Raw genomic sequence first — 27,819 nt, forward strand, 5'->3', positions numbered from 1 at the left:
ACAGGCGTCTGGCAAAACGAGTCGCCTGGTGCAAGTCAAAGAGCAAACTCTATGTGAACTATGGACTTTAGTTAAAACCCATATATCAATATTGGTTTCTCAATATTGGTTTCTACGATTTCATCCAATGTACAACATCAACTTAGGAGAATGTATGGGGACTCTGTGAACTTTCTGCTTAGTTTTCCTGCAAACCTAAGATGGCTCTAAAAATAACGCCTTTGCTTTAAAAAAGTAAATAATTAGAAAATTCATTATTAGATCCTAACACAAAAGGAGGATACTTTCATAACCCCATGGTGGAAATTGTATCTTAAACAAAATGTGAAAATCATACACACACAACATATTAGATGAATAAACATTCAAAGAGGCACACAGCGGAAAATTGTTGAGCTAAGTAGCAGACTAGAAAACAATGATTTTTGTGAAAAAGTTAAATAACATCTAAGATTCAAAAGCAACATTTACAAATTGGTAACAACAGGAAAACAAACCCAATAGAATCAATAGCCTACTCACACACAGTGCCACATAAACATATTAAATTATACTAAGTCTTGTTCATTTCAACTTGAAATCAAATAAATGGAAATGGAACCTGTAACGGGGACTGTTGCACTGAGCCAAGCAGGGGTGGATCAAAGGCTGGGCAGAGAGAGAAGCCGATGGAAAGTCCTTGAGGACGGAGCAGAGCGGGGTGGGAGTGAGGCAAGTGTACGAGATCTTGACCAAAACCCCCAGCTCCGCCCTCACACTGGCTTCCAGCTGGTCACGACTCTGGCCCTGTCATAGGTTCCTGGAAAGGGAGTCAGCTCCTAGAAAAAGTGACCTCGTGGTGGGCACCAATGAGCAAAGTTCAAGACATGAGAGAGTCTTGGAGGAAGGACGGGAGTGGGCTTCAAAGAGTAACATCCTCTTGCTACGGGATCCACAGCCCCTCACATGGGCCACTACAAGCCACTGTGAGCCAGTGGTTTGCATGCGCCCTTAGGGTCATCCTCCTAGTGCCTCAAGCCTTAACCCTCTCCTGCAAGTCAAGAGTGATATTCTGTTTATTCTTTTAATTTTATTTATTTATTTTTAGAGGGTAAGGGAGGTAAGACAGACAGGGAGAGAAACATCAATGTGTGGTTGCCTCTCACACGCTCCCCACCGGGGACCCAGACTGCAACCCAGGCATGTGCCCTGACAGGGAATCAAACCAGCGACCCTTTGCTTTGCAGGATGGCACTCAATCCACTGAGCGATGCCAGCCAGGGTGATATTTTGTTTAAATAACTTCTCTTTGTTTTGATATCTGTCCCATCAGCTTAAATTCCACAAACTAAATTTTTTGCAAGGTGTATCCTAGAAAAGACAGAACAGTCTCTTCTCTTCTCTGTGTGGACCAATATTCCAGGACCCCTAACCAGTGCAATCCGTAGTGATTAGTAAAACCATCCAAAATCATGACTCTTGTACTTAAATTCCTCAGGCGGGTGGGTCATAGGACGGGGACGGATTGTGATGTGGATCCGGCAGGGGACGCTGTGGGGCTGTTTTGAGTTCCTCACGTTGGGATATACACTTCGATGCTCCAAGGATGCTATAAAAATGAATTTTCATCTGAAGGACTAATAAATCTCTTCTTAATTACAACCTAAACCAAAACTATGCCAGCTGTGTGTTTACAGTTCTGTATCTGCTTGTTACCAGCTCCTGAAGATGGGCTGTCAGGGAAAAACTAAAGAGTGGAAAAAGAGCACCTACACGGGAAGGTGCTTGTGTGGGTGGGTATGGGCCTGAGGGTGGGCGGGGAGGTGGGCCAAAAGGCTTAATCAACAGATTAGTCTTAAATTTGAAATTTGCAGACCAAGTAGGATGACATGGATATATGGATGGGGCGCAGAATGTTCTAATAATAAATAGGAATGCAAAGAAAAAGATATTGATCATTCAAATAATTGAGAAAAGTTGTGCTGGGCCATGTACTTGGTTTCTGAAGTAGGGAAGAGTACCAGGAAAGTGGGGTGTGACATGTTAACTCTCTAGCTACAATGAAAGTAAAATGAGTGGGACAGAAGGACACCCTCTCCTGCACTGGAAACAGCAACAATGTTGGAAGCTATGGTGCAGGCTGGTACCAACAGGTTCCTGGTGCTGCCCCCCAAAGCTGTGATGCTCAGAAGTTCTAAGCCTCCAGGGATGACAGATCGATTCTCTGGCTCTAAGTCCGGCAACATGGCCTATCTGACCATCACTGGCTTCCGTGAGGCTGATTGCTACTGTTCAACTTTGGATGGTAGCATCAAGACTGCCAAACAAGCATTGAAGTTCCAAGGAGAGCATTCAGTATCATGACACTGAAGTCCCCAGTGCCTTTTCTGAGCCTTCTTTCACTGGCTACAGTGCGTATTTATTTACTCAACACATCCTTCTCTAGAATTTACTGTGTGTCAGACTCGTATTCTACTCACATAAAGAATATTAACACAATTATGTCTTGAGTGCCTTAATCTAATAAATTTCTGTGGTAATGTGTGTGTGTATGTGTGTGTGTGTGTGTGTGTGTGTGAGATATATATATGTGTGTGTGTGTGTATATATATATAAAAAAACTCTGGATTGCACTGTAAAAAGTATATATATGTGTGTATATATATGTATGTGTGTATATATATATACTTTTTTATCCAGTCACCCTCTACTCTCACTGATTAACTTCAGAAGTGCATATTGTATTCCTGTGAAGGCACAATGCCTCCCTCTTTATAAGTCACAGGACACATCAGCTCACTATACTGCACAGGAGTCATATGTCCATGGCCGTGCTGGCTACAACCGGGGACGGCAGCGCTGATGACCATCTCACATGGGTGCTCTCAGAGGGGAGAGAAACCACAAAGCAGATCTCACTCCCTAATAATTCTGGTCTCTTCCTGGACAAGTCCCCTGTGCTGGTTATCAGTTGACCCAGGCCCCATTGCAGGGGAAAACGGGACAATTGAAGAGGCTTGTGGACACTGGGAGATGCCATGGTGGGAAGTAACGTATGAGGAGACAGAGAGGAGCTGGTCACCCCAGGCCCTGAAATAGAGGGTGCGAAGGGGTCTTTGTGCCCTCTGCCCTTCCATTCTCTGAATGGAGGACACGTTCACTCTGACCGTTAAGGCACCTCTCGTCCAACAACATAATTATCTAAATGGTAGGAGAAGCAGGAGGAAGATCTCATGCTGAGGAGATCAAGACTTTAGAGTAAGGCATGGGGACACCTGCAGCACCGCGAGGAGCCCTGGGGGATGAGAAGGCCCCACTGTGTGTGGGGTGGGTGGCGCCCCAGGCAGGACTGAAGCCCAGAGCCTCACTCTCTCTGCTAAACTCCTGCCTCTCAGTCCCAGTCGTAAGTGAGTCTGGACACTGAAACAGCAGGGGGCGCTGTGGGCCCGTCCCTGAGGGTCTGTGGGGGGTCTCAGCTGGGAAACCAGGGGTGGAGCCCTGTGCTCTCTGCTCTGTGCTCACTGGGGACCAGCAGCTATCTCTGACCTCTGACACTTTAAAGAAGCTGTGTTTCTCTCTTGCTCTTGATATCCTACTCTTGAGGAGCTCCTGATCTCCAGCTACACAGAGATCACCTCCCATTAACACATTTTTAGAGTCATTTTTTTCACTTTCTCTATTTTAATTCCCAAATTCTAAAGCTTCTCCTCTCTAGTTCTTTTTTGAGGTAATATTGGTTACCTCAATCCTTTTTTTTTTTTTTTAAATCTAGATCCTATAAAGTGAACCCTTGATTCAATGCAAGGGGTATAAAAAAAAACAAAAACAAAAAACGTCAATCAGGCCCAATGCAGACTGAGTAACACTTCAAAAGGGTTTCTTACGCCAGAGATAAGGAAGAACTTCTTGGAGATGATGACAGCTCCATGTAGAGTAATATATTTAATGTCAATCCTCATATTGAAGAAATTACAAAATAGACTAAAATTTACACTTAAAAGATCAGAGGATCAGAAGAAAATAAGTATTGTCAGGATAATATTCAAGGAAAAAGAAGTACCCAAATATGCAATCAAAACCCCAGGAAATTCTTTCCCATACACTGTTATGTCAGGCGAAAGAGACATGAAAAGCCGAGACACGTGCAATGGGGCCTTTGGAAACTAATGGCTCCGCGATGGGTGGACCCCGCGATGGCGGTTCCCCCTGGCCAGGACTCTCCCCTTTACCTTGTCAGCCAATGAACCAAGACTTTACTTTAGTGGACAGGGAAATACAGGGGTAAAGGCACATTTGCTACTGTTATCTGGGCACTAGTGGCTGTCATCCATTCTTTCTGCTACCTTCAAACCCTCCTTCCAGAGCCCTTGGTCAGATGGTTCTGGCTTTACCATATGTTTAAAAAAACATATAATAATATACAGGGCAGGTAGCCTCAACATATTTTCTCATTTTACTAATCAAAGAATTCCAACCAAACAGGAAAGGTATCAGATTTGAGAATTAGAAGCCAGTATGATTTATGATCACAGCTGAGAGTTGCAGCAACAATGAAACACATGCGCAAGAAGAATCTAAGTTATATCAACAAAACCCACTTCATCTCCCAGGGAAGATTTGGGCTGAGGCTAGGATTTGTGGGCACTCTCTGGGTGATGTTGGACCTACAATCTGGGAGAGAGCAGCCGTGAAGAGACCATGGTGAGCCTGATTCAGCATGTTCTTTCAGAGATAAAAGGACCTCCCAGAGGAAGCTCCACACAAAGTCAGGCAATGTCACTCAAGATCTACATGGAGGGCCGCTCTGTCTCCTTCTTGCATGTGAGGGGCTCTTGGAGCACACCTGGTATGTCTCCCATTCCAGTCTGACAATCCCTCCCAACTCCACTGGAGTTAGTGTGCTCCTAACTCCCACATCGATTTGCCTCCTGAGACATACTAATAGGCCTGTGGTATCTGGAAAATGCCTGATAACATCAGTATGGGTGACAAGTTTCAGGGATCCTTTTTGCTAGTATGACTTCCAACTGTTTACAGTAATGAAATGTGTTATAATTTTATTAGCCCTCTGTTAGCATAGCAGTTGTTTTCTTATTATTTTATTTCTAATTTTAAATATATTCTAGTGATTTAGGGAAACTGTCACTGTGTTTTCAACTTCGTAATTCTTTCTTTTACTTTTGCGTTAATACTCATCTAAAAATCTCATGGATATAAAAGTATATCTTTTTCTGCACTATCAGAGCTATAGTTGCCTAACAGTAAAATATTTTAGTATGAATATTTATTGTTAACAGAGTTGGAACTCGTATAAATATAAAGAGAAAGAAAAAAGTTATGCACATTTTGTTAAACTAATAATTTACTAGCAATTCCAAAATGAATACCAAGTCATATTTTTTCCCACAGTATGATATTATAAACACTAGTTGCATAATTCGACATTTCCAATTACTTAAGACATTTTAATTATTTTTTTTAATCATCACCCAAGGACATTTTTCATTGCTTTTAAGAAAGAGGAAGGCAGGGAGAGAAACGTCGACAGCAGAGAAGAACATCCATTGGTGGCCTCCCACAGGTACCCAGACGGGGAATGGAACCTGCAGCCTTTCAGTCACAGGATGATGCTCCAGTCAACAGAGTCACACCACCCAGGGCCAATTACTTATTAACCAACAGTGGGTCTCAGCAGTCTCACTGCTCCCTGTAAGAGTCTTCACTTTAAAGAGCATTAAAAGGTATTATCTTATTGATTTGACTCTCAAACCGCAAACATATTTCATTACCACTGAAATGGAACCCTTACCTTGGGTTTGCTGGAAATGCAGTTCCCCCAACGAGACCTACTGAGACAGACGCCTGTGTGCGTGCGCAAGGGTTGCCGCTGCGACACCCTCTCCACGATTTTAATAACTATTAAAGTTTGAAAAGAACCTCTTCTTCTACTTGTCTAAAGTCATTCCTGAGAATTTCTGCTTAAAATTCCATCAGGTTGCCCTCTCAGGGCACAATCTCTTTCCAATGGCCATTTAAAAATCCAGGAACACCCATCAACAGATTTAGAACATGAAACTATATTTATTATGACTTGATTTCAAGCTACAACCAGAAATTGGACAGAATTTTTAAAAATAAGTGATCTCTTAGATTCTGTTTCATGGCTCATAGGAGTAACTATACATTAGAATGCATCTTATGTAGAACTGGCTCCCAGAAACGCTGATGCCTGGGCTGACCCCCCGAGTGCGGGGTGGGTTGGGGCTGCAGGTTGTATCGCTACACGACTGCCCCTCAGGCTGCCAGCCCTGGGCGTCCGGGCGGAGGGAGGGAGGGGGACACGCAGCATGCAATATTATGATTTACCTTATTTTTCACATCTCCCTAAATATCTTATTAGGAAATTTCAGTTTGAGTCAATAAGAAATAAATTTAAAGAAAAAAAAGCATTGTAAACACAATATTAGGAGTATGCATACTTACTTTTTGTATGATTGTTTTCTGTACTGTTTATTGTACAGTTGGATTCCTGGAGTGGCTCTGAATATTCAAAAACATGCAGTCTTTCTGCACAGCGACCTCTCAAACAAACTCTCTCTTTACTAACCTGCCTGTCTGCACTGTGCTCCTGCCATCCTGGCCAGCCCTTAGAAAGGATTCCTGGAATGCTATTTCAACCAGTAGGAGTGAGGCTTTCCACATCCTATCACAGCAGCTCTATTCTGACCAATCAGGGCAGTGCCTTTTGGGCCAAAAAAACTGCAAGGATTTGGTACCCTCATTTGCATGAGGATGGACCAGTCAGGGACCAGGGATCAGAGGCTCCTGCTCAGGTGGGCTGGATTCCCTGTGGCTCAGAGAGTGCACTTGAAGGATCAAGACTGTCTCCATGGCTCAGCTGAAACCCTGAAGTGGTCTCGCCACAGCGGAGGGAAGCCGGCCAGCGCAGAGTGGGGCGGCCCAGGGAGGCACAAAGCACGCAGCATAGAGGAACGGAGCAGAGCTGTCTAGCCAGAGCGGCCTGGCCCGGGGCCACACGGTCCCAGAGCTGCTCTGCGCCCCCTCTGTGTTCACAGCTCTGCTCATCACAGTTGAGCTGCTCCACAGCAGCGCTGCTTTCATAGCTGCGCTGTCTCACTGTTGTTGGGACTGAATAAAATTTCCCTCTTTACCATACCTCAAACAAGGGCTCTTTGTTGGCGTTATTTTGGCCCTAATGACCATGGGTTGACCGGGAGGAAGAGATGACATTAGGAAAGGATGAAGGGAGGAAGGGACTTCAAGAAAACCCGACCCTGTCCCACTAGCCATTTCTTCTGCTTAACTCCTATCATTAACATTCTCTTTAGAAGTCACCAGAGGGCGCTGTGGATTTTCTCAGAGCTGCAAAGATGAAACAAACAAATAGTTGTAATTGAATGGGCCCTGACCCAGGCTCACTCTCCTGACCATGACAGGCCCCGTGGTGAACAAAGACCTACTTCTGGGCTTTCATGGGCCTGGAGACTTGACATGGAGATCACATGACCAGACACCTGTACTTTCAAGGCAGCCTGATGTTAACCATCCTCAGAAGGAACAGTGAGGGGAAGGGTCTGAATTATCTCCCATTTCTCTGAGAAAAATAATAAAAATCATGGATGAATTGGGAGGTACTTGTTCAGAAAGAGTAGAATTCGATTACCTTATGTTCCAAAATAGCAGTAACATCCTTTTTGAATCTAAGCTGAGGAGAGTGCAATGATCACAAGGGTGCATAAATTATTTCAAATTATTGTTTCAGGTTTCTTCAGATATACGAATTTTGCCCAGAATGTATCCCACGATGTACTCTGAAAAATACAGACATTTATTGAAGAAGAACAAGATACACGACGTTGCACAGAAGACAGTGACACTTGTTAATATCTTTTCAGCCTGCCCATGGCAACGCAGGCTCCAATCAGGCCATAGGTTATGTGACCCTCCAGGGACATGATGGACTAAGAAGGCGGTGGAGGTGCCTGCCCAGGCGCAGCCCGGCATCTAGGTCTGAGTCACAGGTGTCATGGTCTCAGGTATTCCGGTGGGTCACTGGGTCTAGCGAGTCCCAAGCTTGTCTCCCAGGAAACTGCTCCGAGACTGAGGTCACGTCCCTCGGCACTTGCCCATCATGGCCTGTCTCTGGGAACTGTTTTCTCCCCCCGGGTCTCAGGGGAAGCAGGTCTCTCCAGCTCCTGGGATGCTGAGCCAACAGGACCTTCTCCACATTGAAAGATGGTTGTATGTTACTCTCCATGGACATCAGGGTATCAGCAAAGCCCAAGGAAGGAGAAAGGGATTCAGAGAGTAACACCCCTTGTCAGGTGGCTCCACAGCCCATGACGTGGGCCACTGGGAGCCACGAGGAGCCTGTGGTTTCCATGCGCAATGAGGATCAACCACCTTCTGTTTTAAGCTTTAACTTTCTTCCTCCAAGTTAAGAGACGTATTCTGTTTAAATAACTTCATATTATTGTGAAATCTAAGATTCCACAAACTCAAGTTCTTGCAAAGATCCATGTCCAGGAGAAGACAGAACAGTGTCTTCTCTTTTCTGCAAGAACAAATAATCCAGGACCCCTAACCAGTGAGATTCAGAGTGATGAGTAAAATGATCCACATCAGGGACCTTGTGCTTATTTATATTCCTCAGGCGGGTCTTAAGACCTGGAGAGATTGTAATATGGATCTGGCAGGGGACTCAGTGGAGCATCCTAAGGAGGAGCGGGGTCAGAAGTCCCCATTCTGGGATATACACTTGGGTGCTCCAATAATGTGATACAAATAAATTATTACCAGAAAGTCTTGTAAATCTCTTCTTCATTAAAACCACAACCAAAAATATTGCAGTTGTGTACTTACACTTCTGTGTCTGCTTCATCCTGGACACTGAAGATGTGCTATGAGGCAAGTTAAGTGAGACAAAGGCACCCACGTAAGGGGTGTCTGCAGAGCTTCGGGGCACAAGGTGGGGAATTGAGACAAAAGAACCCCACTCAATAGGAGTGGTGTCCAATAGCACATATTCAGAGTAAGTGGGAGTGAGATGGGTGTTACGGGTGAGGGGCCACTTGTTATAGTAACAGGTAAGAACGCAAAGAAGGACGAATTGGTCATGCAAATAAATGGGGACAGTGGCCTTTGGGCTATGCAATGGGGTAAGGAGTACGGAGGGTACCAGGGGGAGCTCCGAGAAAGTGGCAGGAGAGCTGAGGAGGCAGCTGGAGGCCAGGTAGTTGTGATGACTTCTGCTAACAAGGAAAAACATGGTCATGGTAGTACTGCTGGTGGGGCCTGACATGCATATGTAGGTGTCTGCTTACCAAAATCCCAGCTGCGAGGGGAATAAAGTGAGCGGAGCAGGGAGACAGGTCGGGAGGAGAACCCGTCCCATCCTGCAGCAGAAGATAGTGGCCACGCCTTGGGGAGGAGAGTGAGGGTGAAGAGCATGGGAAACGCTGGCCCTGGGCCGTGCTGGAGGTTTAGTGAGGGGTACGTGGATGGGTCTGAGATGGCTCCCATGCTTCCGGTTGGGGATTTGGTTGGATGGTCCTGGTCCAGATGCAAGAGGGGCACACATGGTTGACATGGGTTAAGGAGAGAGAATGTTTGAGTTTTCTTTTTTATTCATGACTTCATTTTTGTGAATTAAAATAAATTACTGAGCGGCGAATAAACACCATGATGCGTCAGACATCAGTGCTACGGTCCGCAAAGGAGAAGCTGTCATGGCCATGGGCATCCTCTGGTTTTCATGTGACACCAGTGTGGTACAGGGAGGCGGTCTTTTCTGTGACTATTCAGAGGGAACTAAGTCTTCGCAGGAATACAATATGCATTTCTGATGTTAGTAAGTGAGATTTGGGTGTGACTAGATGGAGAAATATATACATATTTACATATTAACTTATAGATCATTCATATCAGTGGCACTATTTCCACAGAAATTGATTAGGGTAAGGCACTAGGGAAGTAATTGTGTTGATATTCTTTTCATGAGGTATTAGAAGTCTACACACAGTAGGGTGTAGACAAGGATGTGTTGAGTAAATTAATATGCATCCTAGACACTGAAACAGTGTTGAGACAGGCCACCTGGGACTTCAGTGTCACGATACTGAACGCTCTTCCTGCAACTTCAATGCCTGTGCACGTCCCCAAAGATCCAACCCCGTCCCGAGGCACAAGGCACGTGGTGCGAGAGACCCATTCACCCTGGTGTGCGGCTGAGGGGCCGTGGGGTGCAGGCTGCATCCGGGGAGGGCAGCGCTGATGACCATCTCACATGGATGCTCTCAGGGGGAGAGCAAGCAAAAAGCAGATCTCACTCCCTAATAATTCTGGTCTCTTCCTGGATCAGGTTAACCCCTGTGCCTGGGTATCAATAGACTTGGGTGCCATCGCAGGTGAAGACAGGACAATTGAAGAGGCTGATGGACACTGGGGTGCCATGGTGGGAAGTAACGTATGAGGAGAGGGAGAGGAGCTGGTCATCCCAGGTGCTGAAGTAGAGGGTGAGGAGGGGTCTTTGTGCCCTCTGCTCATCCGATCTTTGAATGGAGGACACCTTCACTCTGACCATTAAGGCACCTCTCGTCCAACAACATAATTATCTAAATGGTAGGAGAAGCAGGAGGAAGATCTCATGCTGAGGAGATCAAGACTTAAGAGTAAGGCATGGGGACACCTGCAGCACCGCGAGGAGCCCTGGGGGATGAGAAGGCCCCACTGTGTGTGGGGTGGGTGGTGCCCCAGGCAGGACTGAAGCCCAGAGCCTCACTCTCTCTGCTAAACTCCTGCCTCTCAGTCCCACTCGTAAGTGAGTCTGGACACTGAAACAGCAGGGGGCGCTGTGGGCCCATCCCTGAGGGTCTGTGGGGGTCTCAGCTGGGAAACCAGTGCTGGAACCCTGTGCTCTCTGTTCTGTGCTCACTGGGGACCAGCAGCTGTGACCTCCCAGGGCCCCCCAGAGAGGCTCTTGCAGCCTCACCCACATGCAGCTGCCACCACCTTTATCCCCAGGGATCCAGGAGGAGGAAACAATATTTGCATGAAAGGCTCCTCTCTGCCCTCCCACGAGGGGACAAGATAAGAGAGACTTTGGGCCGCTCTCGGCCTCGTAGGCTCAGAAGCAGAGCGTGGGCACCTCCACCATGGCCTGGACCCCTCTCCTCCTCGCCCTCCTGGCTCACTGCTCAGGTGACTGACGGAGGGGAGCCGGACAAGTGACCGTGGGAGACACTTGGACACAGCTTTTCCTTTTACTGGGAAGACGCTCTGAGACATAACCCCAGGCTCACATCCTTGTGTGTCCACTTTTCTGTTCCAGGGTCCTGGGCGCAGTCTGGGCTGACACAGGAAGCCTCGGTGTCAGGGTCTGTGGGACAGAAGGTCACCCTCACCTGCACTGGAAGCAGCAACAATGTTGGAAGCTATGGTGCAGGCTGGTACCAACAGGTTCCTGGGGCTGCCCCCAAAACTGTGATGCTTGGAACTACTCGGCCCCCAGGGATCCCAGATCGGTTCACCGGCTCCACATCCGGCAACACGGGCTCTCTGACCATCACCGGCCTCCAGCCTGAGGACGAGGGGGATTATTACTGTTCTACCTATGACTCCAGCAGCACTAACACCACAGTGCTCCAGACCCATGGGGAACTGCGACAAAAACCTACCCCTGTTCCCATGATCATCCCATGAGGGCCAGTGACAGATAAAGAGGGTGATGGTGGCCGGCCCTAGAGACTCCGACTCTGAGAGTCTTCCTTATGAGCACAGCACGCCTTTAAGTAGTGATAGGTGATTACTCTCACATTTTTTATCATAACTTTTTGAGATGTGACTTGCATGACATAAATTTCACTGATTGAATGTCTACACTGAATAGCGTTTAGCCTATTACAGAGGACACAACTGGCAGCATGAGACCAGCCGTCTCCTGTGAGGACCCTGAGACAGGAGGGTGCAGTGGAACGGCCCGGGATGGGCACTGCAGCCTAAGGACTCATGGGAGCCCCGGGAGCACTCAGCTCCGACTCACACACTCGCCTCGTAGTTATTCTCCCCCTTCCTGGAGCTGTTGTTATAGCCTGACGTCCAGGTGGAGAGAGATGGACAGACAGGCTCAGGGGCACATTTGCACCAAGAGGCCTAAGCATATCGCAGACACAGGATATCAGACGCTTGGAGATGGGAGAGTCTCAGTTCCAGCAACCGGGCCTAAGCACGCAGAGCCTCCGGGGCTTCCCCATCAGGGCCCAGATCCCTCCGCTCGTCACCCTCCTCACTCACAGGACAAGGAGTTTCACTGGGGGACAAGTGAAGGACGTCAGTGGGGGACATTTGCACTCCCGTTTTATCATCTGGGCACAAGAAGTGGGTTGTCTCATTCACGCTACCACCTTCTGTCCCTAATTCCAGGATCGAATTCCTAGTCTGTTATTTCTTGTTGTTTTCATTGACATTATTTCCTAATGACTTGTAGAAGCTGGTGTTGTTTATATTTTCTAATATTTAAATACCTTTCAAATGATTTATTTTTATCTTGTTTAGACCCTCCTCCTCAGTTCAAAACGTTATATATATGTACATACATTTATCTCTACTGCATCAACTATCTGTTTGGTTATTATACACACACCATATCTTTGTATGAATAACTTTGTCTGGTACAAGTTGAGCATCATTAACACTATGACGACAAAAAAAGACTGCATGCCTATTTTATCATATATTTATTGGCAATTAAGAGACAAATATAAAATTATACTTTCACACTGTATTGAAAACAAACACGGAGCATTAACTTCATGAAATATCGGCAAACATTTCTCTTCCAGCTTCCTTCCCTCCTCCCCAAGCCTCCCTCCTTCCCGTCCAATCTCTCTGCTCCACAGGACACAGGTAGAAAAACAGGTGTTTAAAATGCCCCGTTGTGTTCACACCAACTAGTCAGGGACTGTGTTACTGTTCTGTTGTGTTGTGTTTCTCATTATTGAGTGAATTTTCCCAATTTTGCTATATTTCCTGTAAGGAGAAATCTCATGGTTCAATGGTAATGCTGTAAGCTTTCTCTTCAAACTCTGCAGTTGTATTGAAGATTCTCCATGTGTTATAATTATGCCCAGCCAAGGGGAATTGGCACCCAAGCCTGGCAGTACAGCTCCAACCTTGGTCCCCTCACTCCTGCACCCGGAGAGTTGACAGGACTATGGCGGTGGGAGACCCCTGACAAGCACGGGCATCCGCGGGGTCCAGAAAGAATCAGGCACAGACTGAGTTTTCTCCTTCCAGGATGGGAGGCATTTTCCCCTCGCAAGCCTGACAGGCTCAGAGCCCTCCCTTCACATGGCCAAGATTCGTGTGTTGGGCTGATAAACTCTGCTGGTTTTTCCCTGGTGACTATCGGAGACCTGGGCCCCCACAAAAGTCTGCAGGCACCCGGTGAGTGGCTGCTAGCCTTGGTGAACCTTGGGACATTCGCTGAGTGGCTTCACACTTAGCTCAGGAACTGAGTTTGAATCTGTATCTGTGAACACCACGTGCTTCCACTTGGCGGCTCACTGAGAACCTACGCCACACAAGTCTTTCAGTGACTGAGCCTAATAGGCAACCAGCAGGCAAAGGCAGAAGGAGGCAGATCTCAGGGCTCCTCGGGCCTTTTGCTCACCTGCCGCTGAGCAAAAGGCCCGAGGAGCCTTTTTCTCAGGTAGTTACCCAAGAGTGGAGCTGCTGGGTTTTATGGTATTTGTGAGGAATACTTTTGAACCATCGTCAGACTGATTCTCAAGACTACCAAAGGCTAAAACCACCCAGTGACATCTCATGGGGAGACGGTTTGAAGAGTGCATCCTGAGAATTCAGAGAGACTTGGAGAAAGCCTTGGGCTTTTCCCAGATCCCTGACTCTGCAGGACCCCTAGCCAGGGTCATCCGGGGGATCCATGTGTTCATGGCCCTTGTATGCAGAGTGCTCAGGTGGCTCACAGGCCACTGAGGGTTTGCGGCTGTGGGTCCAGTAGAAGGCGCTGTGGGGCACCTGAAAAGCACTGGTCGGGGCTCTCCAAGGAGGGACCTTTCTCAGGGCTTGGCTCTGAGCCAGGTGATTTTCACCCAGAGACTATTACAAGTGCCTTCTCATTTTAAAAGAAAAACGGGTACATTTTTTATTACATTATAACTGCTTGTTGCTCCCCGTCCCTGAAGATTGCTATGACAGAGAAACTGAAGAGGGGGCAGGAGCACCCATGGGGGAAGGCGCCTGTGTGAGTGTGGGGCTGGGGGCGACAGAGAATTGGACCAATGAGACCTAGCCAATGCGGGGGGCATCTCACTTGGGATGTTTCTAACTATAGAGTGACGTAGATGGGTGAGGATTCAAACGTTCTCATAGGAGCACATGTGAACATTGGAATATTGGCCTCAGTTCAATCGTAAAAGTTGTGTTTGTCCCATGCGTTGGATTGTTGGGAGGGAAAGAGTTCCCAGAAGAGCCCCCTGAGCACCTTGGGTGGGCTGAGTGCTCAGGCCTGGGTCAGGGCTCTCAGAAAGATGCTTCTGTCACACGTTATAAAGAGGAGGAGGGATTACACTGCCAAGTCCTCCTCCTGAATTTATAGTCAGGAAACTCAGGGCATAGATAAGTGACCCCCGAAGCCTTCTTGGGTGACTACACCCACCGCTATCTGACACCCAAGACAGCCTGTTTATGGGACTTCCTCATCCAATTGTGGACATGTTGGCCACAACACAGGACAAAAAACAAGTCCCCTGCCCTGGCCGGTGTGGCTTAGTTAGTTGAAGAGTTGCCCTGTAGCTAGAAGGTTGTGGGTTTGATTCCCAGCCGGGGCACGGACCTAGGCTGCAGATTCAAACCCCGGTGTGGCCTGGGCACACAATCCCCAGTGTGGGCGCCAATCCCGTCTCTGCACATACGGCAGGCAACCAGTCAGCGTTTCTCTTTCGTACTGATGTTTCCCTCCCTTCTTCTCTCTCTAAAAACAATTAAAAAAAAAAAAAGTCCGCATATGAGGATAAAAAAAATGTCCCGTTGTTGTTTCTGAAATGTCAGGCAATGATACTGCGTGTATGAAGGTCACACACAGACTCTGCACGTTCATCCACTCAGAGCTGTGTTTAATTGTGTATTGCTATTCGGGGTCACTTTGACAATCCTCTTAAGTCTTTTTCTCCATTTCAGTTTTCTGATCAACTCCACATACTACATCATTACATGCTCCTCAGATTGGAGAATGCACAGCCCCAGTCCTGTATGCAGGAGGCTGCAAACAGCAGAATATCTGTGGAACAGCTTTCTGGAGCATGGATTTCCCTGAAAGATTAGAAGGAAACAAGTTCACTGAATGGGAATCATCCCCTCCCCTCCCTCCACAAATGTGTAAGACAAGGAGGAGGAGAGCGGGGGAGGGGAGATGTTCCAGAGAAACACTCCTTCTTTGAAGTGTCACCAGCTGGCCTGGGGGGCCGACCTGCAGTGGGGGTGGAGGGTGGCAGCCTCTGCTCTTATCTTCCTGGCAAGCCTGGCAGCTCTAGGAGCTCTGTGGCTATTTTGGGCACAGCACTTTGGAAGGCCACGGAGGAGCCAGCCAGCCTCTCTATCGGACACTTCTTGAGTGAACACCCTGCAGTTCGCAAACCTCCATCCTCCACGGCACCGGGCCCTCTGCGCTGGGTGCACCGTGCACACACGGCCGCGTGTACTTCCTGAACGGCTCGCACCACGGCTGGCTGAGTAGAGCAGGGGCTGCCTCCTTGGACTCTGGGCAAGTCAAGGCCCTCCGGCAACGTGCGAAGTGCAGGGTACGCAGCTTGTCCTCCACGCACCCGTGGCCCTGCACGGTGACTGGAAATCCCATGAGGGAGCGGACATGCAGGTCAGGAGGTCAGGGCATCAGAATTGCCATGTCCACACATTGGCTCTTCCACTTTAAGAACCAGAGAGCTTGGGCCACTGATATCAGCCCCTCAGCCTCTCCATCTGATGAGCTGGGAAAAGAAACAGAACTCCAGGTGAAGCTGGGGTGTGTGCTGTATGAGTTCATTGAAGAACGGGTGCAGTTGTCATAAAACACGCAGGCTCACTAACATGACTCACACACACATTTACGATCACGCCACACACAACAACACAAGGCACCCTCACCCCCGTGCACACAGCCCTACACCACCCAAAGGGAGCAGATACTTCCAGGTGCTGTACAATATGACCACGTAAATGATACATTTTTAAAAATGTGGTAGATAAGGGTTTCTTTGTTTTTTCTTCAAGGCTCCTGTTCCCATTCTTACCAAGAACACGGACGCTGTTTGTGCTCCAGGATGAAAGGAGCCAGGACGTCCACCTGTCCGGTCCTCTCAGTGTCTTCCTCGGCCAGGAAGAAGGTCCACAATTTGTACCATTTCCTCCTGGTCTTGCGCCACCTGCAGTCACAGAGGAGAACACAGTGAGCGCCGACCGGGTCGTGACTTGTGGCTCGTTTTTCAGTTCTCCTTGCCACTGTCGAAATAGTAGTCAAGGCCCTCACACAAGCTTAGAGGGCACCTAGGGGGAACGCATTTGTTTAATTTGGGTTGGCTTTTCCCTTCCAAAGACTTTCTCTTGGAATTTCCCCTTGCGGAAGTGTCTGTTCTAAGACTGAGATACCCCTGATCCCATGAGAATAGCGAGAGTGTCTTTTTGCGTCTATTCTCGGTGTGGGTTTGCACATCATGTAGGCACTGGTAAGTACTGCAGTTTCCTAAGTGGGTAAAATGTGTATTGCAACAGCCTGATAGGAAAATCAAACATAAATTGAGAAAGAAAAAAGTTATAAAATACATTTAGAATTACATGAAAAATTGGAGAGCAGAACATGGCAAAGAGACAATACAGACACATTGACTAAAAATACCCATTTGTGGAGACATCAACGAGAAGATTCATATCAATACATCTCTGCAGCAGTCACTCACATGTCCGATCTGGTAGGACTGCAGGTGTGAAGCTGAGAACTCTCCGTTTCTATCACATTTAAATCACTCAGCTCACCGAGCGACAGTTGGGGCAGAAGTCCAGATGTCCATCACCACATGACCACTACCACGGGTTGGTCAAGGCAAGAGGTTGTGAAGACCTGTAAACTAAATTGAAATGATCATTTTAAACGCACATTTGCATGACCCGAGAAGGCTTAGGCTGCCTGTCAAGGGGAGGGGCTACCCCAGTGCGAGGTTTGTAAACGTCACTCAGAACAGCACAAACTGGATGCCTCCTTCTGGAAACACACTGTGCCCCTGAATGGTCCTGCTGCTTCTGAAAATACAATCAAGCTCTTTTTCTGATGTTGTCACCTACCTTCCTGGACTAGCTTTGTAAATATTCATCTTTTTTGAAAATCCTCACCCGAGGATATGTTTGTTGATTGCAGAGGGAGAGGAAGGGGAAGAAAGAGAGAGAGAGAGAGAGAGAGAGAGAGAAAGAGAAATACAGGTGTGAGGGAGAAACCTCAATTGCTTGTCTCCCATAAGCCCCGCTACCGGGGAGCTAACCCACAACCTAGGTACGTTCCCGATGGAGTCGCCGCACCCACAACCTTTAGGTGTATGCTACGGCACTCCAACCAAGTGAGCCACTCGGCCAGGACTTCCTGGGCTAGTTTTCCCAGTGCTTAGCAGGACTCTTATTTCGATCCAGGGCACAAAAAGGACTGGCCCCTGTTTGACACCAGCTCACTGAGGCGGAGCAAGGTGCAGTGTGGGATGGCTGAGAGCAAATAACTCCTGGGATGATGGAGCTGGGAATGTCTACCCAGGCTTTAGATGCCTTCTTTTTCTCTCCTCCCCCTCCCTCAGCCCCAACACAAGCGAAAAACACATTATGAAGCAGGCAATGACAAGGCTTAGTTAAACATGGAGGGCGCCGTGTCCAGCGGGAAAAGCAAGCACCGATCTTGGAGCCCAGAGCAAGAGGGGGGAAGGGTGGAGTGAATCCTTTCCAGCTTAGCTTCCGTGCTACTGGGAGGACAGGTAAGGAGGTGGCTGCATATGTGCCAGGCCCCGCCCTGGCCAGGCAGACACTTTCTCTGCACTAGGACCCGCAGGGGAAGCAAGCGCCACCGGGTAGGCTCGGACTGCATTTGGAGATGCAGTGTCACCCGGAGACTGCTCCTCTGGCCGGACCCCTCCGCACCAGGACCAGCTCCGCCCTGATCCCCGGTGACCTGAACTTTGCTACCCGCCCACGCGCAGTAAATACTCACCCTTCTCTCAGGCCAGTGGTGGCCGGGCCTCCGGGTCTATGGCGCTTGACTCTCGGCCCCAAACCTCCATAGTGTCTGGGGCAGGAGCCGCCAGCGGCGCAAATGACTCCAAGGCAGCAGTTGCCAAGGAGCCACAGTGAATCGCCCGCATGGACGTGCGGGCTTAGGGAGTCCCGGGTGCCTGCTGTGGAGGACACTCCCTCTGCCAGTGCCCCACCTGAAAAGCAGTCGGTTCTCTCCCACTCTCGCGTGGACACAGCGCATTGGGTAGTTTATGGCTGGGGGTTAGGACATGCCTGGTCCCGGAGAGCCCGTTCCAGTGACAGGGCGGTTCCTGTGACTCGGCGGTTTGTGTGACCTGGCTTCCCTAACGTCTGCCTGGTCCCGGAACCCTGGCCGTGATGAACTGTGCCGCACGCGCACGCGCTACACGAACCCTCAACGGCCTTGGGCGACTGGGCCTCTAGGTGCAGAGCCAGGGCTCACCCAGAAAACCTGAAAGGCCTGCAGGATGGAGAGAGCCCCTCCCCCTCGGGGGCTTCCAGGCTGCACCTGGCAGTCTGTCCGCATGTGGACAGGAGCCTGGGCCAAGCCGACCGAGCGTCCGCGGGTGGGGGCGGGGCTCATCCGCACCCCCCACACTTCCAGGCCCTCAGGCAGATGTAAATCCCGGTCACAGCTCGGTGATACTAGAAACAGAAAGCATGCCAACCAAGAGCCAAGCTAGCCTACATATGCACATTTACCAGGAAATCCTTACATCCTAAGCACAGAAATGAATTGATTGTGCCGAGCTAATATGTGAAAACAGAAAGACAGACTTTGAATGTACGGGTTTCATTAGCAGTCAACTCTAATTCATTAATTAAGGAGGGCCTTGTGAAGGAGGAGGGGTTTCAGGCAATATCAGGTAAATTTCAGAAAAATGACCCTAAAAAGCACTGATGTGTTGTCAGGGGTCCACCGACTCAGGACAGCAAGGGGCGAAATCTCACCCCATGGTCCAGGCTCCTAAGAGAAGTCACAGGGACACATGTGCCACGTCCCCCACCTCACTGAACTCACAGGGACTCTGAAAGGTGGGGAAGACAACAAAAACACAGAGGTGGCGATATCGAGTTTCTTACTCTCTGTCAATTTACAGCTCTCATCTACCTCTGATATCGAGGGCTGCTTAGGCGATGCTGAAAGAGAAAAAGGAGAGGTGTCTGACAGGGCTAACTCCCCCCACTTCCCCACCGCCAGCTCAGATCCCGGCTTCTGCTCCTCGGCCTTTGTCACCTCCTTGCTGTCTCTCCAGCCGCTCACATGGCTTCCAAACAAGCTGAAAAGCTGGTCTTCAGCGAAGGGAAGAGCTCCCGCGGAACTTGCCTGGCTTCTCAGAACACGCTCACAGGGAGCCCTGTGGCAGGAGCAGAGCCTGAGGGTGGCCATGAGGGCGGGCCGAGGGGTGGACTGGCTAAACTCTTAGAACCTGCCGGTCTTTGGGAGACGGGACTCCAGTGCGCTGCAGCCTAGCAGAGTGTTCTTCCGGTAAGCCTCCTCTGTCCTCCACTCTTCCTTTCCCTGCCTCTGCGATGCAACTTGCCCAGTCATGCCGAGCGCTGAGTCACCACCCACTCTGAAGGCTCTGCCCTAGAAGCCGGTCGATTCTTCCTCCTGAGCTCACCCTCCTCAACCAGAAAGCCGCCCCTCATCACCTGCCCGGGGACTGTGTATTACCTACTAATGCTTTCCAGTCGGGAAGCTCCTGCTCCAGCCCAAGGTCCATGTGAACCAGACAGACTTACTACCCTGCCTCCAGCGCAGCCACTCCTGTTTGTGTCTGTCTCTCTTTGTGACTCTGCTGTCACTTCCACCCCATTCCCTGAGTTGGGGAGACTCTTTCTCATATCTGAGGGTCTCAGGAAACCCCCTAACACACGTTAACCCAGGTCAACCGCCTCAGGTAACATCACCTGCTCGCAGCAGGGAACCGTCCAGGAGAAGATGGTGGAGGGAGAAGGGAGCTGCCTGAGGTTGACAGAGGCCCCGAGGTGAACGTGGCCTAGGGAGTCCGTGGGTCGAGGCCACAGGCCATCACGGGAGCTCATCCTGGACAGGCCCAGCCTCCTCTGATCATCTTCCCGGATGAAATTCCTTCTCTTCGTACTGGGTGAGCTCAGACCCAGGGAGGTCCCACTGACTTGAAGTGTGGAAGAGACACATGGCCCTTGAGCTCGAGATGAGGTCTCAACAGCTGCCCCCACCCCCTGGGGCACATGCCTATGGTTCAACCCAGCAGCTGCGGCCTCTAACACAAAATTCCAGAGCATTTCTGTCACCTAACTGGGCCAAGGGGCGTCTTCACATATCGATTAGGAGTGACATGGTTTCAACCTCTGCTCGCATGGTGACACAGGAGTGAGTAGAGGAGGGCAATGTTGCCATCACTGTGAATGAGGAAGACACTTTGTGTGCTATAAATAGAGCTGCAAACACTTAGAGGTGAAAACATAATTCCACCAGGAAATGTGCACTAAATGCTCAAGCTGGCAACATGTTCTGAGCTGTATCAGCAAAGACAAAGGCCATAGATGAAGCCATTGCACTCGATCAAGGTTTAAGTTGTGTGCTCCTGTACGGACGGTGTTAACAGAATGGCGCCTTAAGCCACAGGCTATTGGCAAGTCGTATACCTGATTTAAAAAAATAAAACTTTAACAGAACGCATTTAGTGAAATACTTTTCAAAAGAAGCTCCACCAAACATCATATGAAGATGGCAAATGAGCACATGGAGAAATGCTCAGGCTCAGAAGGTGTCAGGGAGATGCCGGCAGAAGCCACAGTGAGACAGCGCTACACCCCCACGTGAGTGTCTGAAGTTCCCGTCGGTGACCGTGCGGAGCGCGGGCCAGGACGCGGCACAGTCATCGCTCCCGGGTCCTGCTGGTGGGGGTGAAAAGGATGAAGTCAGCTGAAAAAATGTTTGGTACTTCCTAACATGTTAAACATATACCTCCTAGCATGTCCCACTCTTGTATATCAAAGAGAAAGGTACACATACTGTATGTGCTTACAATGGGTCCACACAAATATCCAAGGCAGCTTTCTTCATAATCACTGCAAATTGGAAATGACCCCGATGTCTCTCAGTAGATGGCTGTTTGAATGCAGTGCGCGATATCCACAGAGTGGGTACTGTTAGCAAGTAAAAACCTCATGGATGTGCGGTACAGTATGGATTAAATTTTAAAGTGCCAGATGCAACATATGGACAAACAATGCAATTATTTCAATTTTCTACTATTCTAAAAGAGGCAATCGAATGTATGTGGGGAAAATGCAAATCAATGCTTGCCGGGGGACTGAGGAGTGGGGTAAAAGGAAAGGAACTTCAAAGAATATGGATACAATTGGGAGGTTGAGAGATGTTTCAATATGTTGATGTTGGAATGATTTCTCAGGTTTATATAAATGCCAAAATTATCAAATGCTACACATTAAATATGTGCAGTCGGCTGCCTGTCAAATATACCTCCTTAAATCAATGAATATGTGTCCATTATTTAGTAGAACAGAGAAGGTTCATTGCAACCTGGACCCAAATAGGCTTCCGTGTCCAGCCAATCCGTTGCCATCTGACACCGCAACGCTCACTCTGTCACCCTTGTCTCCACAACCTCACTTCACCATGTGTCAGAGTATGTGCCAACTCTGGTACTTCTTCGGACAAACCAGCCAATCTTCTCAAAACGCTTTCCTCCCCAGCAGGACCCACGGGGCCCTCTAAGCCCCGATCCCCAGGCCCCGCCCTGTGGCCCCTGTCGCGACGGCAGGTCAGGGCCAAAAAAAAAAAAGGTCAGAGACTTGGGGTGTAGCAGGGGCTGCGCCCAGGGACGTCTGTGGACCAGTCTCAAATTAGCATCCCAAACATCATTTCCATCCACAGACGCATTCAGTGCAGTGAGCGGCAGGGCTGCGGAGGATCCACAAGAGCCAGACAGTGGGTGACTCCAGCTGTGCGATCCCCCAAATACCCAGGCCGGGGGCCTGGGTGCCTGTGGTAGCCAGTGGGGACCTTGCAACTATATGCTCCCTAGGCTGGGCAGAGCCTCCTGCTCACTGGTCTGTGGAAGGTCCCAGCAGCTGCTTCCCCCTAGAGCCTCCCCGGGGGGCAAGCTCAGTCTCACGCCTCAGCTGCTCAGTGCAATCAACCAGGCTCAGACTTGGCTGGCTCTCAGGGCAGAAAAGGTGCATCATCAGAGGAAACAAATAAGCGTGAACAGCCCCTCCTCTTCCCAGGCAGTGGGGAAGATAAAAGAGGCCCAGCCCACCTCAGGCCTCAGCTGCGGCCACAGGAAGCTGTCTGCACCATGGCCTGGACCCCTCTCCTCCTCATGCTCCTCTCCCACTGCACAGGTATGGAGGTGTCCATGGTCAGCCAACAGTCCTCTGTCAGCCCCCTGTGCCTTAGATCCTTAGGCTGCTCAAAGATATTCCTGCTTCAGCGCCCCTGAATGTCTGTGCTTGCAGGTTCCCTCTCGCAGCCTGTGCTGACCCAGCCGCCCTCCCTCTCTGTGTCTCCGGGAGCCACAGCCAGACTCACCTGCACCCTCAGCAGTGGCTTCAGTGTTGGTGATTACAGGATACGCTGGTACCAGCAGAAGCCAGGGAGCTCTCCCCGGTATCTGTTGAACTACTACTCAGACACAGACAAGCACCAGGGCTCCGGGGTCCCCAGCCGCTTCTCTGGGTCCAAAGACGCCTCGGCGAACGCAGGGCTCCTGACCATCTCTGGGCTGCAGCCTGAGGACGAGGCCGACTATTACTGTGGTACGTGGCACGGCAGCAGCAATGCTTACACAGTGCTGCAGAGTCACGGAGAAGTGAGACTGAAACCCCCCTGTGCTCTGTCTGCCGGGGGCTGACACCCCTGATCGGCCTGGGACCAAGGCTCAGTCAGGGTGACATTTGTTCCCACTCCTTCAGTTGGCAACTCTTTTCCAAAGACTCATGGAGGCACAATTTTTTTATCTTCTTGTCCGTAGTTAAACATTCTGTGTCTCCCTTGTTAATATCTTTTCAGCCCGCCCATGGCCACACAGACACCAATGCATCCGCAGGCCACCTAACCGTCCAGGGACATGATGTACACGAAAAAAGATGGCGATGCCCACCCATGCCCAGCCCAGCATCTAGGCCTGAGTCACAGGTGTGGGTGGTCTGAGGGCTTCCAGTGGGTCACTGGGTGCAGTGAGCCCCAAGCCCAACTCCCAGGAACCTGCCCCGAGAGTGAGTTTACATCCGTCTGCACGTGGCCATCGTGGCCTGTCCCTGGGAACTGTTTTCTCCTCTTGGGGCTCCAGGATAGCAGGTCTCTCTGGCGCCAGGGATGGTGAACCAACAGGACCTCCTCCACATTGAAAGACGGTTGTGTGTGATTCTCCATGGGCACCAGGGTATCAGCAAAGCCCAAGAAAGGCAAAACTCTCAGAGGAAAGACGCGGGTGGGATTCAGAGAGTAACACCCCTTGCCACGTGGCTCCATCGCCCATCACGTGGGCCACTGGGAGCCGCGAGGAGCGTGTGGTTTGTGTGCGCAATTAGGATCAACCTCCTTTTGTTTTAAGCTTTAACCTTCTTCCTCAAGTCAAGTGACATATTCTGTTTAAACAACTTCAAATTGTTGTGAAATTCTAAGATTCCACAAGCTCAAGTTTATGCAAAGATCCCACAGGTGTGTCCTGGAGAATAGAGAACAGTCTTTTCACTTTTCAAATATCCAGGATCCCTGACCAGTGAGATTCACAGTGATGGGTGAAACAATCCAAATCAAGCATCTTGTGCTTATATTCCTCAGGCGGCTCATACCCTGGAGAGATTGGAATGTGTACCGGGCAGGGGGCGCTGTGGGGCTGTCCTAAGGGGGAGCGGGATCTGAAGTCCCCATTCTGGGATATACACTTGGGTGCCCAATAATGTGACGCAATTAAATTTTTACCTGAAAGTCTTGTAAATCTCTTCTTCATTAAAACCGCAACCAAAAATATTGCAGTTGTGTACTTACACTTCTATGTCTGCTTCTTCCTGGACACTGAAGATGTGCTATGAGGCAAGTTAAGTGAGACAAAGGCACCCACGTAAGGGGTGTCTGCAGAGCTTCGGGGCACAAGGTGGGGAATTGAGACAAAAGAACCCCACTCAATAGGAGTGGTGTCCAATAGCACATATTCAGAGTAAGTGGGAGTGAGATGGGTGTTACGGGTGAGGGGCCACTTGTTATAGTAACAGGTAAGAACGCAAAGAAGGACGTATTGGTCATGCAAATAAATGGGGACAGTGGCCTTTGGGCTATGCAATGGGGTAAGGAGTACGGAGGGTACCAGGGGGAGCTCCGAGAAAGTGGCAGGAGAGCTGAGGAGGCAGCTGGAGGCCAGGTAGTTGTGATGACTTCTGCTAACAAGGAAAAACATGGTCATGGTAGTACTGCTGTTGGGGACTGACATGCATATGTAGGTGTCTGCTTACCAAAATCCCAGCTGCGAAGGGAATAAGGTGAGTAGAGCAGTAAGACAGGTCGGGAGAAGAACCCATCCCATCCTGCAGCAGAAGATAGTGGCCACGTCTCGGGGAGGAGAGTGAGGGTGAAGAGCATGGGAAACGCTGGCCCTGGGCCGTGCTGGAGGTTTAGTGAGGGGTACGTGGATGGGTCTGAGATGGCTCCCATGCTTCCGGTTGGGGATTTGGTTGGATGGTCCTGGTCCAGATGCAAGAGGGGCACACATGGTTGACATGGGTTAAGGAGAGAGAATGTTTGAGTTTTCTTTTTTATTCATGACTTCATGTGTGTGAATTAAAATAAATTACTGAGCGGCGAATAAACACCATGATGCGTCAGACATCAGTGAGGAGAGAGGGAGGAGCTGGTCACCCCAGGCCCTGAAATAGACGGTGTGGGGTGGGGCCGTCTTTGTGCCCTCTGTCCTTCTGTTCTCTGAATGGAGGACACGTTCACTCTTAAGGTTGAGGCACCTCTGGTCCAACAACATCATTATCGAAATGGTAGGAGGTCACGTCTTTAGAGTAAAGCATGGGGACACCTGTAGCACAGGAGGAGCCCTGGGGGAGGAGAAGCCCCCACGGAGTGCGGGAAGGGTGGCGCCCCAGGCAGGGCTGAAGCCCAGAGCCTCACTCTGTCCCCTGGGCTCTTGCCTCTCAGTCCCATTCATAAGAAATTCTGGACACTAAAACAGCAGGGGGCGCTGTGGGCCCATCCCTGAGGGTCTGTGGGGGTCTCAGCTGGGAAACCAGGGCCAGGGCCCTGTGCTCTCTGCTCTGTGCTCACTGGGGACCAGCAGCTGTGACCTCCCAGGGCCCCCCAGAGAGGCTCTTGCAGCCTCACGCACACTCAGCCGCCACCACCTTTATCCCCAGGGACCCAGGAGGAGGAAACAATTTGCATGAAAGGCTCCTCTCTGCCCTCCCACGAGGGGACAAGATAAGAGAGACGTTGGGCCGCTCTCGGCCTCGTAGGCTCAGAAGCAGAGCGTGGGCACCTCCACCATGGCCTGGACCCCTCTCCTCCTCGCCCTCCTGGCTCACTGCTCAGGTGACTGACGGAGGGGAGCCGGACAAGTGACCGTGGGCGACACCTGGGATACAGTTTTTCCTTTTACTGGGAAGACGCTCTGAGACATAACCCCAGGCTCACGTCCCTGTGTGTCCACTTTTCTGTTCCAGGGTCCTGGGCGCAGTCTGGGCTGACACAGGAAGCCTCGGTGTCAGGGTCTGTGGGACAGACGGTCACCCTCACCTGCACTGGAAGCAGCCCTGCTATTAGACTACTTGGTGCAGGCTGGTACCAACAGGTTCCTGGGGCTGCCCCCAAAACTGTGATGCTTGGAACTACTCGGCCCTCAGGGATCCCAGATCGGTTCTCCGGCTCCAAGTCCAGCAACACGGCCTCTCTGACCATCACTGGCCTCCAGCCTGAGGACGAGGGGGATTATTACTGTTCTATATATGACCCTAGCAGCACTAATACCACAGTGCTCCAGACCCATGGGGAACTGCGACAAAACCCTGCCCTGTTCCCAGTGATCAACCCCATGAAGGCCTGGGACAGATAAAGAGTGTGATTGTGGCCGGCCCTAGGCAGGGGCGTCCAACGTTTTGATGTCTCTGGTCCACATTGGGAAAGAGTTGTGTTGGGCCACACGTTAAACACATTGCGACATGTAATCACACACACAGAAATCTCGTAACATTTTAAGGAAGTCTAGGATTTCGTGTCGGACCTCATTCATAGCCATCCTGGGCCACATGCATCCCATGGGCCATGGGTTCTCCACCCCTGCTTACAGCGTCCGACTCTGAGGGTCCGATTTTTTGAGCAAAAACCCACTTTAAGGAGCTACTGACAGGTGACCCTTCTCATAATTTTTTATGTCACAACTTTACTAGGTCTAATTTGCATGCCATAAGTTTCACTGGTTTATATGTACAGTACAATAGCATTTAACATATTGACAGAGTGGTATTACCATCCCATATTCTAATTTTAGAACATTTTTATTATCCCTCAGGGAAAGGCCCCACCCTTTAGTAATCTCGCCTCATCACGCCTCTGTCAGTCCCAAGCAACCGCTGACCCACCTTCTGGATTTCTCCATTCGCTCTCCTGGACATTTGTTTACACGGAAGAAGACAATGGGTGGTCCTTTGTGCCTGCCTCGTGTTCCTCAAATTCTTCTGAGTAGTGTTCTTGGGGTCCCATCCAGGCTGCGGCACGGGCCAGCAATCCTTGTTTTGGTCAAATAACACTCCGCAGTCTGAGCACACCGATGCCTGTTCCCCATCCCCTGCTGGTGGATACTTGTGTTGTCTTTTCTCTTTGGCTATTATGCATAGCGCTGCTGGGAACCTCGGCTCTGACTTGTTCTGTTTTGAGTAGATAAATGTTTTCCTTTCTCCTGGGTAGACGCTTGGGAGTGGAATTACGGGGACACATGATAACTTTGTCGTGACTGTGAGAGACTGTTAGATGTTTATCAGGGTGGCCGGGCTGCTGCCATTTCTGCCCGCAGTGTACCGGCCTTCCGATTCTTCACATCCTCCCCAACAATTGTTAACATGCTTCCGCTTATATCAGCCCTTCCAGTCGGGGTGAAGTGGTATCTCACTGCAGTTTTACAGAGAAACATCGATCGATTGCCTCTCGTCCACGCCGCGACGGCATCAGACCCGCCGCGCAGGCACGTGCCCTGATGGGGAGTCAAACCAGCCGCCTTTTGCTTTGTAGGACGACAGCCGACCAACGGAGCCACATCAGACGGGGTTCTTACTGCAGTTTTGACTTGTATTTCTCTAGTGATGGATGATATCCTACGACGCCCTGCAGGTATGGCTTTTCTCAGGTTATGAAGGTTGAAGGCTCTGTGGCATTTTATCTTAGCTATGGCCAATATCACTCACTCAAACTGTGGTCACCTCTACACAGAAGGAACTCAGAAGAGACTTCCTGTCACAGACCGTGGGATGGGCAGCGTTCCCAGGGGAGGACCCCAACCCAGGAGAGTC

At 49.8% G+C, this 27,819-nt stretch overlaps 3 gene segments (V, D, J or C); all 3 read left to right on the forward strand.

Moving 5' to 3' along the window:
* The first annotated feature begins 11,112 nt into the window (after positions 1-11,112).
* LOC129087242 (immunoglobulin lambda variable 1-40-like) lies at positions 11,113-11,700 on the forward strand. The segment is given in 2 exon segments: positions 11,113-11,199; positions 11,330-11,700. Coding segments are annotated over 2 exon segments (417 nt in total).
* A 10,892-nt stretch (positions 11,701-22,592) lies between these two features.
* On the forward strand, positions 22,593-23,168 carry LOC129087243 (probable non-functional immunoglobulin lambda variable 5-48). The segment is given in 2 exon segments: positions 22,593-22,659; positions 22,774-23,168. Coding segments are annotated over 2 exon segments (441 nt in total).
* Positions 23,169-25,762: 2,594 nt separating this feature from the next.
* LOC129087244 (immunoglobulin lambda variable 1-40-like) lies at positions 25,763-26,369 on the forward strand. The segment is given in 2 exon segments: positions 25,763-25,849; positions 25,981-26,369. Coding segments are annotated over 2 exon segments (435 nt in total).
* Positions 26,370-27,819: the final 1,450 nt, after the last annotated feature.

Source organism: Pteronotus mesoamericanus, unplaced genomic scaffold (assembly GCF_021234165.1).
Source record: "Pteronotus mesoamericanus isolate MK-2021 breed Mesoamerican mustached bat unplaced genomic scaffold, CSHL_Meso_final scaffold_507, whole genome shotgun sequence".
NCBI classification, from domain to species: Eukaryota; Metazoa; Chordata; class Mammalia; order Chiroptera; family Mormoopidae; genus Pteronotus; species Pteronotus mesoamericanus.